Below are 15,700 nucleotides of genomic sequence, written 5' to 3'. Positions count from 1 at the left end.
CCCGGCGGGCTCGATCGCCGCCGGGCACCCACGATTGCTCGTTACAGAGCGGGGACCGGGAGCTGTGTGTGTAAACACACAGCTCCCGGTCCTGTCAGGGGGGGGAAATGCTGATCTTCTGTTCATACAATGTATGAACAGAGGATCAGTGTTTCCCCTAGTGAGGCCACCCCCCCCCCCCCCCACAGTAAGATAACACCCAGGGACATACTTAACCCCTTCCCCGCCCCCTAGTGTTAACCCCTTCACTGCCAGTGGCATTTTTATAGTAATCCAATGCATTTTTATAGCACTGATCGCTATAAAAATGCCAATGGTCCCAAAAATGTGTCAAAAGTGTCCGAAGTGTCCGCCATAATGTCGCAGTACCGAAAAAAAAAATCGCTGATCGCCGCCATTACTAGTAAAAAAATATATTAATAAAAATTCCATAAAAATACCCCCTATTTAGTAAACGCTATAACTTTTGCGCAAACCAATCAATAAACGCTTATTGCGATTTTTTTTACGAAAAATATGTAGAAGAATACGTATCGGCCTAAACTGAGGAAAAAAAATGTTTTTTTAGATATTTTTGGGGGATATTTATTACAGCAAAAAGTAAAAAATATTCATTTTTTTTCAAAATTGTCGCTCTATTTTTGTTTATAGCGCAAAAAATAAAAACCGCAGAGGTGATCAAATACCACCAAAAGAAAGCTCTATTTGTGGGGAAAAAAGGACGCCAATTTTGTTTGGGAGCCACGTCGCAATTGTCAGTTAAAGCGGCGCAGTCCCGAATCGCAAAAAGTACTCTGGTCTTTGGGCAGCAATATGGTCCGGGGGTTAAGTGGTTAAAGTGGTTGTAAACCATAGTTAAAAAAAAAAAAAAAAAAAACCCTGCAAGACAAAGCCATAATGAGCTAGTATGCATAGTACCCCCCTCCGGCCAGCAACAACTCCCCTGGAGTTACTTCCGGGTATCGCGGGCTCGGGCGCTGTGACTGGCTGGAGCCGCGATGATGTCACTCCTGCACATGCGCGTTGGAGCCAGCGGTAATGACACACTCACTGAAGCAACGACACATACGTGCCATTGCTTCAGTGCGCATGTGCCGATGACATCAGCACATGCAAACACAGGGCATATGTCCTAAAGTGTGCAGGTTTAGAAGATATCCTGGGTAGCTACAGGTAAGCCTTATTATAGGCTTACCTGTAGCAAAAAGTGGTTGTAAAGGGATTACAACCACTTTAAAGTCCAAACATGCGGTGCTGTCAAGCTGAGGTCTGTCAAGAGTGACTACCCCAGGAGCTGTGGTGATAGAAACCTGCAGAAAAAAACAGGTGCACAAATTTCCCGGTTGCCAATGTGGAAAAAAAAACAGGTTGCCCTAGGAGGATGAGAGTCTTCATGCTAGCATCACTGGTAGTGCACAGCAATTGTGTCCAAGGTGTCTTGTGTTCCTACATGAGATCAAGTGTAGTATGCAATGAGCCCAGGATAAGCGGCAAGCAGGTAGCTGTTGTATGAAGAACATGTGACCTGATGAGAAAACAGCCTAATTGACTGGAAAAAGGTTCCTGGCGACCAGCACATCTTGCCGACCAGCAAATCCTGCCCTTAATCTGCTCCACTCAGAACACCTTGCCGGTCAGGCAACCTGCAGGATCGGGTTCCTTCTGCTTCACATGACTTTTCTGTCACAGGGAACAAGGGGAATACCCCTATTTTGAATACAAGTAGATCCGAGTGGGAAGCTTACAATGATTATAGGTTAGTCCTTTTAAGGCACAGACTTACTAGTAATCATTAAACACAATCAACAATGGCACTAGAGCAGCAAGGAAATGGTGTGTGTATGTCTGCCTTGCTTTATGTTTAGTAATGTTACACAGTGTGCAAGTCTACTAGATAGGGTCATGCCAGGTGAAAAACTCTCAGCAGTCTTCAAACATATGAAACACCCTAATGCTCATGTTGGCCATAAACCATGTATTCTAGTTCAGGCTTCAGGGAGCTGGGGAGAAGTTTTTTCTGTTCATAATAAGCAATAGGTACTTTTCTACTCAAAAGAACTATGTTCCTTTTATGCCGACATGTGCCTAAAGGCTAGTGAAGTTTAAAGACATATCTACTTCAAACTTGTTTCTAACTACCGTATATACTCGAGTATAAGCTGACCCGAATATAAGCCAAGGCACCTAATTTTACCACAAAAAATTAGGAAAACGTATTGACTCGAGTATAAGCCTAGGGTGAAAAATGCAGCAGCTATTGTAAGCGGAAAAGAGGGTCAACGATGCCCATTTGCAGCCTCACTATGCCCGTTGCATGCCTCACTGTGCCCATTGCATGCCTCACCGACATTCCTGATCAGCCCGTGTCATGCATTGCAGTCAGACAGCAGCCATCCAGTGTACAAAAGCCACGCCTCCTCCTCTTCCTCGTCTTTGATAGGCAGAACACTCAGTTTCCCAGCAGTGTTCGGTGTTTCGCCTATCACGGACATCCTCTCGTGCTCGTCTGATAGGCGGAACACTGAACAATGTTCCGCCTAACACTGAACTGCTGGGAAACTGAGTGTTCCCCCATCATGGACAAGGAGGATTTTGTACACTGGATGGTCGCCATGTCTGACTGCATGACACGGCTCATCAGGTATTTAGATGACACAGACTTGAGTATAAGCCAAGGGGGGCATTTTCAGCACAAAAAAGTGCTGAAAAAATAGATTTTTAATACAGCTTACCTGTAAAATCTTTTTCTTGGAGTACATCACGGGACACAGAGCGGCATTCATTACTATATGGGTTATATGGAGTACCTTCAGGTGTAGACACTGGCAATCTCAAACAGGAAATGCCCCTCCCTATATAACCCCCTCCCATAGGAGGAGTACCTCAGTTTTGTAGCAAGCAGTATGCCTCCCAAAATGGTCCTCAAAAAAGAGGGGTGGGAGCTCTGTGTCCCGTGATGTACTCCAAGAAAAAGATTTTACAGGTAAGCTGTATTAAAAATCTCTTTTTCTTTATCGTACATCACGGGACACAGAGCGGCATTCATTACTATATGGGATGTCCCAAAGCAATGCTTACAATGAGGGGAGGGAGAACATCTCCAAGACAAAAGGATTTAATTTAGAGATATACTCAAATCATAATAAATCCAACTTAGTTGAGAAAAATAAAATTTTTAAATTTAACTCGAACAAGAGGAGCCCCCGGAATCCGAGGGTCTCAAACTGCAGCCTGCAGCACTGCCTGCCCGAAGGCAGTATCAGTATTCCTTCTTACGTCCAACTTGTAGAATTTTGTAAACGTGTGGACAGAAGACCAGGTTGCCGCCTTGCAAACTTGAGCCATAGAGATCTGGTGGTGTGCTGCCCAGGAGGCGCCCATGGCTCTAGTAGAATGAGCCTTTAATGATACTGGAGGAGGCAACCCTTTCAAGCCGTAGGCCTGAGTGATTAATTGCTTAATCCACCTAGAAATGGTGGACTTTGCAGCTGCCTGCCCCTTCTTGGGCCCATCCGGTAGAATGAACAGCACATCTGTCTTCCGGATCTTCTTTGTAGCTTTAAGATAGGCCTTCATGGCCCTGACAATATCCAAGGTATGCAGCAACCCTTCCTTTCTGGAAGTAGGTTTAGGGAAGAAGGATGGTAATACCAAATCCTGGTTCAAATGAAAACTGGATATGACCTTCGGAAGGAAGGAAGGATGAGGGCGGAGAACGACCCTGTCCTTATGAAAAACAAGATATGGTTCCTTACAGGATAAGGCTGCCAGCTCCGAAACTCTTCTTGCGGAAACTATGGCAACCAAAAATACTAACTTCCTTGTCAGTAGAACCAAAGGAATATCAGCCAACGGCTCAAACGGTTGTTTCTGTAAACTTGACAGAACAAGATTTAAATCCCACGGACAAAGCGGGGATTTAACTGGAGGTCTAATACGTAAGACCCCTTGAAGGAAGGTCTTAACCAGCGAGTGGGTGGCCAGCGGCCGCTGAAACCACACTGACAGAGCAGAAATCTGTCCTTTGATTGTGCTTAATGCCAATCCTTCATCCACTCCTAGCTGGAGAAAACTTAATACTCTATCGATGGTAAATTTGCGAGAAAGCCATCGCTTGGACTCACACCAGCCTACATAGGCCTTCCAGACCCTGTAATAAATCACCCTAGAGACCGGTTTCCTGGCTCTGATTAGGGTAGAGATTACTTTCTGAGACAGACCTCTACCCCTGAGAATCAGGGATTCAGCTTCCAGGCCGTCAAATTTAGATGCCGTAAGGCAGGGTGGAGGATCGGACCTTGCGATAGCAGGTCTGGCCGTAGAGGAAGAGTCCAAGGGTCTCCCACTACCATCCTTAAGATTAGTGAGTACCATGCCCTTCTGGGCCATGCTGGAGCTACCAGGATGACTGGTATGTGCTCCACCCGGATCCTGCGCAGCAGGCGGGGTAGTAACTGGAGCGGGGGAAACGCATAAAGAAGTTTGAACTGATGCCAAGGGCAAACCAACGCATCGGTTCCGCAGGCCATCGGATCCCTTGAGCGGGACATGAACCTGTCTAGTTTCTTGTTGAGTCTCGATGCCATGATATCCACGTCCGGCACTCCCCATCTTTGGCAGAGTGCTTGAAAGACTAGTGGATGCAGAGACCATTCCCCCGGCCATAGAGTCTGGCGGCTTAAGAAGTCCGCCTGAAAGTTGTCCACTCCTGGAATGAATATTGCCGATATGCAGGGCACATGAGCCTCTGCCCATAGAAGAATCAAGCTCACCTCTCTCTGAGCGGCTTGACTCCTGGTTCCCCCTTGGTGATTTATGTGTGCCACGGCCGTGGCATTGTCTGATTGAATTCTCACCGGGAACCCCTGCAATTTTGACGTCCAAGCCCTGAGGGCTAGTCGAGCAGCTCTGAGCTCCAAGATGTTGATGGGCAACTGCTTCTCTGGCTTTGCCCAAGTACCTTGGCGAGTGCAACCATCCAAAATTGCTCCCCAGCCCGTCAGGCTGGCGTCTGTGGTCACTATCTTCCAAGCCACTGGGCTGAAAGACCTCCCCTTCAGTAGATTCTGAGGGTCTAACCACCAACACAGACTTTGTCGGACTCTTGATGAGAGCGGCAACGGGATATCCAAGGCCTGTGGCCTTCTGCTCCATGCTGACAGGATGGCTGCCTGTAGGATGCGAGTGTGGCTCTGGGCGTATGGTACCGCCTCGAATGTGGCCACCATCTTGCCTAGTAACCTCATACATAGGCGAATAGTCGGTTCTTTCTTGCTTAGAACCAGTAGGATTAATTCCTTGATGGCTTTTACCTTCCTCAGAGGTAGGAACACTCCTTGTTGTTCTGTGTCTAATCTCATGCCGAGATATTCCAACTGCTTTGTGGGCTGGAAAGCTGACTTTTCTCGATTTAGGACCCAGCCGAACCTCTCGAGGTATTGGACCGTGAGGGCCACTGCTCGCTCCAAGCCGGGAGACGAGTGATCTATGACTAGGAGGTCGTCCAGGTATGCTAGGATCGTGACCCCTTGGATCCTTAGTTTGGCTAGGATTGGAGCTAGGACCTTCGTGAACACCCGGGGGGCCGTAGCCAACCCGAAGGGAAGCGCCACGAATTGGAAGTGACGCGAAGCCACCATGAAGCGTAGATATCTTTGATGTGGCTGATAAATTGGAACATGAAGGTAGGCATCCTTTATGTCTATGGACGCCATGAAGTCGTCCTTCTGGAGTGTGGCAGCTGCTGACCGCACGGATTCCATCCGAAATGAGCGGATCTTTAGATATGCATTTACCATCTTTAGGTCCAAAATTGGCCTGACATCTCCATTGGATTTTGGGATGATGAATAGGTTGGAGTAGAAACCCAGCCCCTGTTCCAGGACTGGTACCTCTACTATTACTTCCTGGGAAAGTAGATGATCTAATGCCGATCTTAATGCGGCTCCCTTTTCCGGATCGTTTGGAATCCTCGACATCTGGAAATGAGGAGGAGGAAACCTTAGGAAATCTAATTTGTAGCCTGTGGCCACGGAAGACCGTACCCACTCGTCGGGAATGCTGGCTTCCCAAATCTCTGAAAAGAGTCGCAGCCTTCCCCCCACCTTCGTGGGTGGGGGCGCCCCTTCATAAGGTTGGCTTGGGGGCTGGTTTTGCTGGTTTGCGAAACCACTGCCTTTTGCCTCTAACAGCCTGTCCTTGTGATCTGCTGTTGAAGCCGAAGTTTGCTTTTGCAGGAGGCCGTCGATACTGCTTGGCATTAGAGGGCCCCTGCCCAGGGGAATACTGTCGTTTAAACGCAGGTCCCTGAACCTTCTTCTTAGTTGGCAAGAGAGTACTCTTGCCGTTTGAAATGGTCTGAATGTATTTATCTAGGTCTTCTCCGAAGAGTCGTCCTCCATGGAAGGGGAACCCTACCAGGAGCTTCTTGCATGGGGGCTCAGCCTCCCAGCTTTTTAACCATAAGAGTCTTCTCATATGGATAAGGGATAACGATAAACGTGACGCTTGCTGGATAGAATCCTTGATTGCGTCTACCGTAAAACATATGGCCTTAGGGACATCCGAAAATTTTTCTGCCTGCTGGGCCGGAATAAGTTTAAGCATCTGCTTAAATTGATCCGATAATGCTTGAGCGACCCCAATCGCAGCCACAGCTGGCTGTACTACTGCCCCTGCAGTAGTGAAGGAGTTCTTAAGTAGTGCTTCCAAGCGCTTATCAACTGGATCCTTGAACACCTGTATGTTTTCTACAGGGCATGTTAACGATCTGTTAACACATGAGATGGCTGCGTCCACTGCAGGAGTAGCCCATCTTTTGGAAAAATTTTCTTCCATAGGATATAGGACAGAGAACCTTTTAGGTGGTAAGAAGATCTTATCTGGCTTGTTCCAATCTTGGAACAAAATTCCCTCTAATAGAGGATGGATCGGAAACACAGCATTGCTTTGAGGCGCCCTCAGTGAGCCCAAAGCTGAAACCGTCGATACCTGGAGATCTGGTACTGGCAAGTTGAATGTCCTATGGACCAAGTCCGACAATCCTTGAATCCACCAGCTCTCCCTCAGGGAGACTGCCCCAGACTCCTCTGTATCCGGGTCTTCGATCCCTGAACCTACTTGGTCCGTGTCCAAGAGGTCGTCCAATTCCCCTGAGGAAAGGACCTCCTCTTCTGAGGGTCCGCGCTCGGGCGACGGAGATCTATTCCGCTTACTGCCCCGCATAGCTGCGGATATCATTTTTCCCATGCTTTTCTGCATCTCTTTTAAAGAGGTGAGTAATACCTCCTCCGTGACCATCTTAGGGTTGGACTGACCCGCGTCAGCTCCAGCCCCAGATCCCGATGGCCCCAAGGCTCCCTGTAGGGAAAACAGCGGCATACCATGGTACAATACCGAGGTACACCTGCTACCTATTGGTATTTGGAACTATAAAAGTTAATTGTCCAAACACCTGTTTGGGGGATAAAAAAAATGCTTCCTCTCCCCTAGATGACTTTTTTTTTTTTTTTTTTTTTTGTTTTTGTTTCAAATGCAGGAAAGAAAAAACATTCTGTCCCCCTGAGTAGTATTGCAAAGAAAAACTATGAGATGGAAAAGAAACAGCCTATTTCTAGGCTTGACAAAACAGTCCTCTGAAGACTGCAATATCCTTTCTGGCCACTGTGTGTCCTCGGCGCCCCGTGCTGCCGCTCTGGTCTTTCTCCTCAGTTCCAAAGTATTGATGGAACAAACAAGGAAGGGCCGCCCCTTCCTTTAAGCCACTGACCCGCCCTTCCCCCCCAGCAACCTCAAACAGGAAATGCCCCTCCCGACAGGGGGAGGGGGGGGGGGATTTTGGGAGGAAGGGACCTCTCTGTTCCAGCAAACTGCAGCCTGCAGCCTGGAACCATGAGGAGGTCAGCGTTTTGCCTGCTTGAGGAGGAAGACTGAATGGAGCATCGCCTGGAGGCCTGCAGGTAAGCAAAGCTCTCTGACACACACATATATTTTTATATAACACAGGCCCCACTCAATGCTTTTCCAACACTACAAGGGAGGTCACATCTTATGGGGAATAATACATAGAGAGCCATCCTATCTTTATGATATGTGACTAGTTTGCCAGATGCAGTGCATAACTTTAGGCATGTCCCCTGTGACCCCCCAGAAAAAAACCTGCTAAGAACCAAGTTCCGCAAGTTTTCCCCTCACTTACCTGCTCCATGCCGCAGGACTTTGCCAAGCAAGAGGCCCAATCTTCCCCCATCTCCGTGGGGATGTCTAGACCTTCAGGCCCTGGGTTCCTATGAAGGATCCACTGTCCTGGGCCCATATAGCACCCTGGCAACAGAAAACTTTAGGTACCCAAAGGTTTCTAAGTTCTGGGCCCAGGGTCCAGCTCTCTAAAAAGAAAAGCATTATGGGCTATACCCCAAGGGTTTGGGGTCCGGTTACTGACCACTTTAGCGCTGAGGCTTTTTTGGACAGAACCGGTAGCTCACCTAATCCCAAGGATGCGGAGGCAAGCTAAACCATGACTAACACCTAAGACACTGGCGTAAAAACTGAGGTACTCCTCCTATGGGAGGGGGTTATATAGGGAGGGGCATTTCCTGTTTGAGATTGCCAGTGTCTACACCTGAAGGTACTCCATATAACCCATATAGTAATGAATGCCGCTCTGTGTCCCGTGATGTACGATAAAGAAAACTCATCTAATACTCGAGTATATATACGGTATATTGTTCTATAAAAGACCACATCGTATTATGGGTACACTGAAGTGCTTTTCAGTTGTTGAAAATTCAATGTATATTACTAATTTAGATAAACTTTTTCTTGCAATCACAGTGTTGGCAAGTGTATGAAAAGCAAAGAGGTAACTTGCCTTCTCCCGCAATGCCTCTGGAGATGTCCACTTCACTGGCAGTTTGCTGGTGTCTTGTACTGCAGAGGCTTCTTTAGTAAGTCCAAAATCGCTGACCTTGGCCATATTATCTTCTGACACCAACACATTGCGTGCCGCTAAATCTCTATGCACAAAGTTATTGGCTTCTAGATATTCCATTCCTTCGGACACATCTCTAAGAAAGACAAGCGTAAACATGATATGATACCCCATAAATAATCTAGCCATAAAGGACTTAAAATGTATCTAAACCTGATGGGGAAATTTCATATTTCCTTATTAATACTGGCTCACAATATCCAAGAACAAATTCTAAACCAAGGAGCCATATAAGGACCTTAACTGACCCAATGCTAAGGAAATGAATGTCATTACAAACTGACCAGGATGTGCTCTCTGTTATTCAGGTTGTCATTTTCCAAATGCTACCTACTAGTTTTGTATACAGTATACCACAGCCAAAACTTGTATTAGTCACGCAACAGGGCTGTTTAAATGCACTTGCCCATTTTTCATAATCTGTGCCAGGCCGCAATAGAAGTGGGCGGGACTCCTTGGTGAAAAGGCATCTTTAGCAAAGTATTCTTGGTACATTTTCTAATATTATTGCATTTTTTATTTGTAACGATCATTACTTAAATAAATGTTATACCAACAAGTATTTGTTTGATCTTGCTTTGCAAATCTCAGCACAAAAACCATCATGCAACCATAATAAAATAGATCAAAAATGTACTATACTGCAGCTTACCTGTTTTTAGGCCCCTTTCACACTGGGGCGGGGGTAAAGCACCGGTATTTTTAGCAGCGCTTTATCGTAATTTTTGCGGAGGTATTCGGCCGCTAGCAGGGCACTTTTAACCTTCGTTTGCAGCCGAAAAAGGGTTAAAAGGGCAAAGCACCGCTGCGGCGCTTCAGCTGCAGTGCCCATTAATTTCAATGGGCAAGAGCGGTGGAGGAGTGGTGTACACACTGCTCCAAAGATGCTGCTTGCAGGAAATTTTTTAAGGTCCTGCCAGCGCACCGCTCCGGTGTGAAAGTCCTCAGGCTTTCACACTGGAGTGAAGGGAGCCGCTTTTTTACTGCGCTTTGCAGGCACTATTTTTAGCGTTATAGCGCCTACAAAGCACCTCGGTGTGAAAGAGGTCTTAGATGTTGTGGCTGCATTACTTTTTTCCCAGACTGACTTTTTTTTTTTTACTGATGATTCTAACAACTCCCTCACTGACAACACTCACTTACTGTATTCTATGGAGGCGCTGCATGGTTATCCAAGGACAGAAGTGTGCTAGGACTATAAAAACCCTCCTCTATGAACTTAGAACAATGTAATCAATAATGCAGTTGAGGCAGAGAACACAGAAAGTTAAAAAAGCTCAATGGATTTATGGAATGATCAACCGGTATTTTTGCATTTATCCAACAGTTATAACAAAATACTTTAAATCACATATTAAATGGACCAAAAAGGCAGCAAATAAGAGAAGAACATTGTTAAGAGTTTAAATAAACGTTATTTAGGTATACATCTAGCTAATTTGACAATCATGTCGTCTGTATTACATATTGATTTAACTGGTCAACAGTAGAGCAAGTTATGGGATACTTACAAAGAGAACTGCAGTAAACATTCCCCTCCTAACACCGACCTTCCCCGAGACCGTAAATAGTCCACTAAGCTGCCCTGGGAAGCAAAAACACATGTCAGATGGCTGCTGGACTGTAATAAACTGAGGTTCAAAAAAATGGGAACCTGGGTAAAGCACAGGAAACCACAATAAAGTACAGAAGAGAATTGTTACAATGCACTCGGTTATCTTACACACGCATTACATTTTCACAGTAATACACCACGTTCACCCAATTAGAGAATAACTTTTTTGAAATCATGACTTTAAGGAACTCAAAGTTTTGTTGAAAACATGTATAACACAAAATCAATTACCTTTGCCATGAATTCTGTGACAATATACAGACTGCACTTGTCTTCAACAATCACTCCCAGCAGCTGAACTAGATTTTTGTGTCGCAATTGCCTATAAATATAAATTGTATCAATTTTTCTAAGTAGGTAAGAAGTGAGTAACCACATAAGGTACCTGCATGTGAATTATCAATGCAGGCTCAATGAAGGTCACGGCAAATACTATCGGTGTTTAATGTGCCCAGTTCATGCTAAAGCATTGCTTACATTGATATGCGCTGGAGAAAAGTGTAGACTTACTGAATTTATTTTTTGCAGTGCACAAAAACACATTACAGAATTTATTACAATGTGTTCCATTACAAATATTTACACAGAAATTTTAAAAATTCAAACACTGCAATGCATTTCAACAAAGAATGGCAGTACACATTTACACTGCACACCAGAGCACATGTATAATGCGCACAACACAAACTTTGTGGTTTAAACTAGCTGACAACGTTTTGTCCCTGTGTCCATCTACACAGGTGCTCTGAGAGAGACCGCAAAAAAGTCTATATAAAAAAATCTAAAGTTCCAAGTATAGTTGGGCTCTTTAAGCAAATAAAGGATGTCAAATTTCTAGTCAATTTGAAAGTGCAGTAAAACCTTGGATTGTGAGCATAATTTGTTCTAGAAACATGCTTGTAATCCAAAGCGCTCGTATAGCAAAGCAAATTTCCCCATAAGTAATGGAAACGCAACTGCTTCGTTGCACAACCCTTTAGTCACAGGTCCTTCAGTTTATAGTCCATATAACAAGATTATAGCAATGTGATAGGTTGTAGAACCATAACATGTCCATCCACAAATGGAAGCCTCTACAAGGGGATTATAAGCAAAATCCAGCAGGAGCTCCAGAGTATAAAAAAGAAAGAAAGGCGCCTTCAAGTGTAGCAATATGGTTACATTTAATGAAGGTACATTATAGAGCGCAGCGTGGAAGGTCCGATATCGATGGTGGTGCGGAGGAAGGTCTATGTGGACATCATTCCCCCGGATGCCTGAATACTTCGATGTGCCCGTTTTAATCAACCATGTGAGTTGCTAAATGTTGTACCTTCATTAAATGTAACCATATTGCTACACTTAGAGGCACCTCTGTTCTTTTATACTCAGTTGTGACATGACGCTACTTGTATATCAAGTCAAAATGTATTTAAAAATGTTGCTCGTCTTGCAAAACGCTCTCAAACAAAGTTACTCTCAAACCAAGGTTTTACTGTATATGGGTCAAAAAAAAAAAAAAAAAAAAAATCTATGAAAAGGTGGTAAGAGACTGCAAACCTCTGCGCATTAGTGAGGTGACATATGCATATTCCAGGGTCTGAAATTTGAAATGTAACACTTTATTTTAACCGATTGAAGACCAAGCCTTTTCTGGCACTCTTTGTTTACAAGTTTAAATCAGTATTTTCTTTTTGCTAAAAAATTACTTATAACTATATAACTATATATATATATATATATATATATATATATATTTATTAGCAGAGACCCTAGAGAATATGATGTGATTACTAAAAAGACTTGTCACACAGCATTTGCACAGCAGTTTTTCAAATGCATTTTTGCTGAAAGCATTACAGTGGCTGATGAGCCGCTTGGAAAACTTTCATGAGAAAGCCAGTTGCGATTGGCGAGTCAAAGAACGTATCTGCCAGCCCCGGATGCTTACCAAAGAGATTTCAGGTGGACCAGATGGTCGCTGGAGTCTGTATGATCATTCGGAGGCCAGGGGCGATGTTCTGACGTCACGCCTGGCCTCTGCATTCAAAACAACTGAACCGCTTTGGCTGGAAAGCTGAGAACGTTTTTTTTTGTTCAGGCTTCCCAGCCTAGAGGTGAGATGTGGGGTCTTATTGACCCCACATCTTACTGTAAAGAGGACTTGTCATGCCATATTCCCATTTCAAGGGATGTTTACATTCCTTGTAATAGGAATAAAAGTGATCAAAAAATGTATTTATTTTTTATAAAAAAAGTGTCAAATTAAAAACTTAAGTAGAATTAACAATAAAAATAAATATATATTTTTAAATGCCCGTCCCTGTGTGCTCGCATGCAGAAGCAAACACATAGAAAAGTCCCATCCACATATGAAAACTGTGTTCAGACCACACGTGAGGTTTCGCCGCAAACGTTAGAGCGAGAGAAATAATTCTAGCTCTGTAACGCAAAAGATGTAATGTAACCAGTAAAAAAAAAAAAAATGTTAAAGCGTCGCCCATGAGGATTTTTAAGTACCAAGGTCTGGTGCCATTCCACGAGCGTGTGCAATTTTGAAGCATGACATGTTAGGTATCTATTTACTCGGTGTAACATCATCTTTCACATTATGCAAAAAAATTGGGCTAACTTTACTGTTTCGTGTTATTTGTTTTAAAGCGAGACAAAAAGTTGCAACGACCGCCATTGTATTCTCTAGGGTCTCTGCTAAAAAAAAAAAAAAAATGTAATTTTATAGCAAAAAAAAAAAAATACGATTTTTACATGTAGGCGTGAAGTGCTAGAATTTGCCTGGATGGGATGTGTTAAATAGCACCAACAGTTTGTGCAGCGCTTTACATAAAGGGAGACAATACAATTCAATACAAGAGGGCCTGCTCCCAAGAGCTTGCAATCTAATAAGAGGGGGGTGCAAGTGAAATAAAAGATAACTTGTAAAGGATGAGCTGAAGAGAGAATTTAAAGATTTAGTAAGGTGAAGGAGGAATAGGGTTCCCTGAAGAGATGAGTTTTCAGGGATTACTGAGACGCGGACAAAGTAGAAGATAGTAGAACAGACTAGGGTAGAGAGTTCCAGAGGATGGAAGAGGCCCTGGAAAAGTTCTGAAGACAAGCATGGGAGGAGGAGACGAGAGCTAAAAAGCAGGTGGTCTAGGAAGGAGCGTAGAGGATGGTTAGGGTGATATATTGTGACGAGATTGGTGATGTACCTTGAAACAGTTGTAAATGGCTATGTATAATAATGATGTTTTATTTATTTTTTAGTGGACAATCAAAAGCCAGTGCAAGGTGTGGCAGAGAGGAGTAGTGGTGGTTGGTAAGATGGATGAACCTTGCAGAAGCTTTCATGATAGACTGAAGCGGGAGCCTGTATAGAGGTAAGCATATGAAGAGAGAGTTGCAAAGAGAGAAAATAATTGTTTGGGACTTTAAATGAGGCACATATAGGGTGTGCCTCCATCCCTGTTTGAGGATATAAGCAGAAGGTTAAGGCAAGAGATAACAAGGGAGTGAATGAGTTGCTTAGTGGTTTCATTGTTTAAAAAGGGGCATATTTAGGAGATGTTACGGAGGTGAAGTCTACAAGAGTTGGACAGTAAATGGTTTGGGGCTGAAAGGACAGGTCAGAGTTCAGAATTACACCTGGCATAAGGGGAGGAACTGAAAGTTGCATCTTGATTGAGAAGTCAGGGGATGGGGCACAGGCATGGTGATATTATGAGCTCAGTTTCAGAAAGACTGCAGGTAACACATCCATGCTTGAATTGAGGGGAGACTGTAGGGGTGGGGTCAGGAGTAGAGACACAGATTTGAATTTCATCAGCATAGAGATGGTGTTGGAAGCCATGTGAGTTTATCAAGTTACCAAGGGAGGAGGTTTAGATAGAAGAGAAGGGTCCTGAGGAAAGAAGCAACAGCAATAGAATGTGGTCAGAAGCACCCTATGAAACGCCTCCATCCCCATGTATACACAGTAAAAATGAATGAGGCATAACAAACCAAATCATAAATGAATATATAGATTTATTGAAAAAGCACAACATTCATAAATTACCATAGAAAACAGATATTATATTGTCAAGCAGATTTGTGATGATAAACATGATCTATCAATATCGAAATGTAATATTACAAGGATAAACACAAGTCAATCCACGATTAGTTGTGGGCATAGGATCGATAAGGATCCAGAAGAACAAAAAGCGCAAGATGTAGTTACCGACAACTACATACTGCGCTGTTTGTTCTCCTGGTTCCTCCCTGATCCTATGCCCACAGCTCCTGGGGCTGACTTCCCTGGTGGTCATCATTGGAATAGGACTATGTGCTTTTAATACTTTTTGCAGATTTGTAAGTATGGTTCCCAACATTGGTAACCTTTTACAGAACATGAGTACCCCTGTGTCAACTTTGCTTTATTCTATACATAATTATTTCATATTACAGATAACTCATGAATGCATTAACCCCGATGAAGTGAACGCTGATTCACGAAACACATTGGAACCTAAAGATGCATTTGTTGAATGAATTATGGATTGACTTGTTTTTATTCTTGCAATATTAGTATTTGATATGGATAGATCATGTTTATCATCACACATCTGCTTGCAATATATCTGTTTTTATGTTAATATATGAATATTGTACTTTTCAATAAATCTATATATTATTAATTTATGATTTGGTTTGTTACGACTCATTCAAAGTCCCAAGGGCAAAGCTCTGTTTTCACTTTTTTAATCTGAGGAAAGAAGTTTGGGGGACCCGTACAGAAAGCAGAAGTGAAGAGGAAGAAACAGAGTTGTAGGCAACACTGAAGGAACAATATGACAGGTAGGAGGAGAACAATAAAAGAGCGAAGTCTTGGAGGCCAAGAGAGTGATGTTTTTGAGGAGAAGCGAGTGGTCAACTATCAAAGGCAGAAGAAATGTCTAGCAGTACATGTATGGGGTATGCAGTTAGGAAATAATTTGTTTCTGCTATTGATGTGTTACCAGTAACTGATGTTAATATACTCACGTCATAACTAAGGCCTCGGCAACAAAAGCTTGTGCAGTTGCATCGTTCTTGATACATTTTACAGCTACCTTTGTTCCCTTGTATTCACCCAA

At 43.7% G+C, this 15,700-nt stretch overlaps 1 protein-coding gene across 2 annotated transcripts in view; it reads right to left on the bottom strand.

The window, feature by feature from the left end:
* The window catches only part of CSK (C-terminal Src kinase), a 167,747-nt gene that overhangs the window by 10,147 nt on the left and 141,900 nt on the right, over positions 1–15,700 (bottom strand). For both annotated transcript variants that reach the window (XM_040342957.1, XM_040342958.1), the window contains 4 exons: positions 15,609–15,700; positions 10,836–10,926; positions 10,501–10,574; positions 8,870–9,065 (listed from right to left, as the gene is read on the bottom strand). The exon at positions 15,609–15,700 is cut by the window's right edge and continues 8 nt beyond it. In XM_040342957.1, the coding sequence (XP_040198891.1) occupies positions 8,870–9,065; positions 10,501–10,574; positions 10,836–10,926; positions 15,609–15,700 (453 nt within the window). The remainder of the gene's footprint in view (positions 1–8,869; positions 9,066–10,500; positions 10,575–10,835; positions 10,927–15,608) is intronic.

Source organism: Rana temporaria, chromosome 3 (genome assembly GCF_905171775.1).
Source record: "Rana temporaria chromosome 3, aRanTem1.1, whole genome shotgun sequence".
NCBI classification, from domain to species: Eukaryota; Metazoa; Chordata; class Amphibia; order Anura; family Ranidae; genus Rana; species Rana temporaria.
The sequence above is the reverse complement of the archived record's forward strand: the minus strand, read 5'-3'. Positions and strand labels throughout refer to the sequence as shown.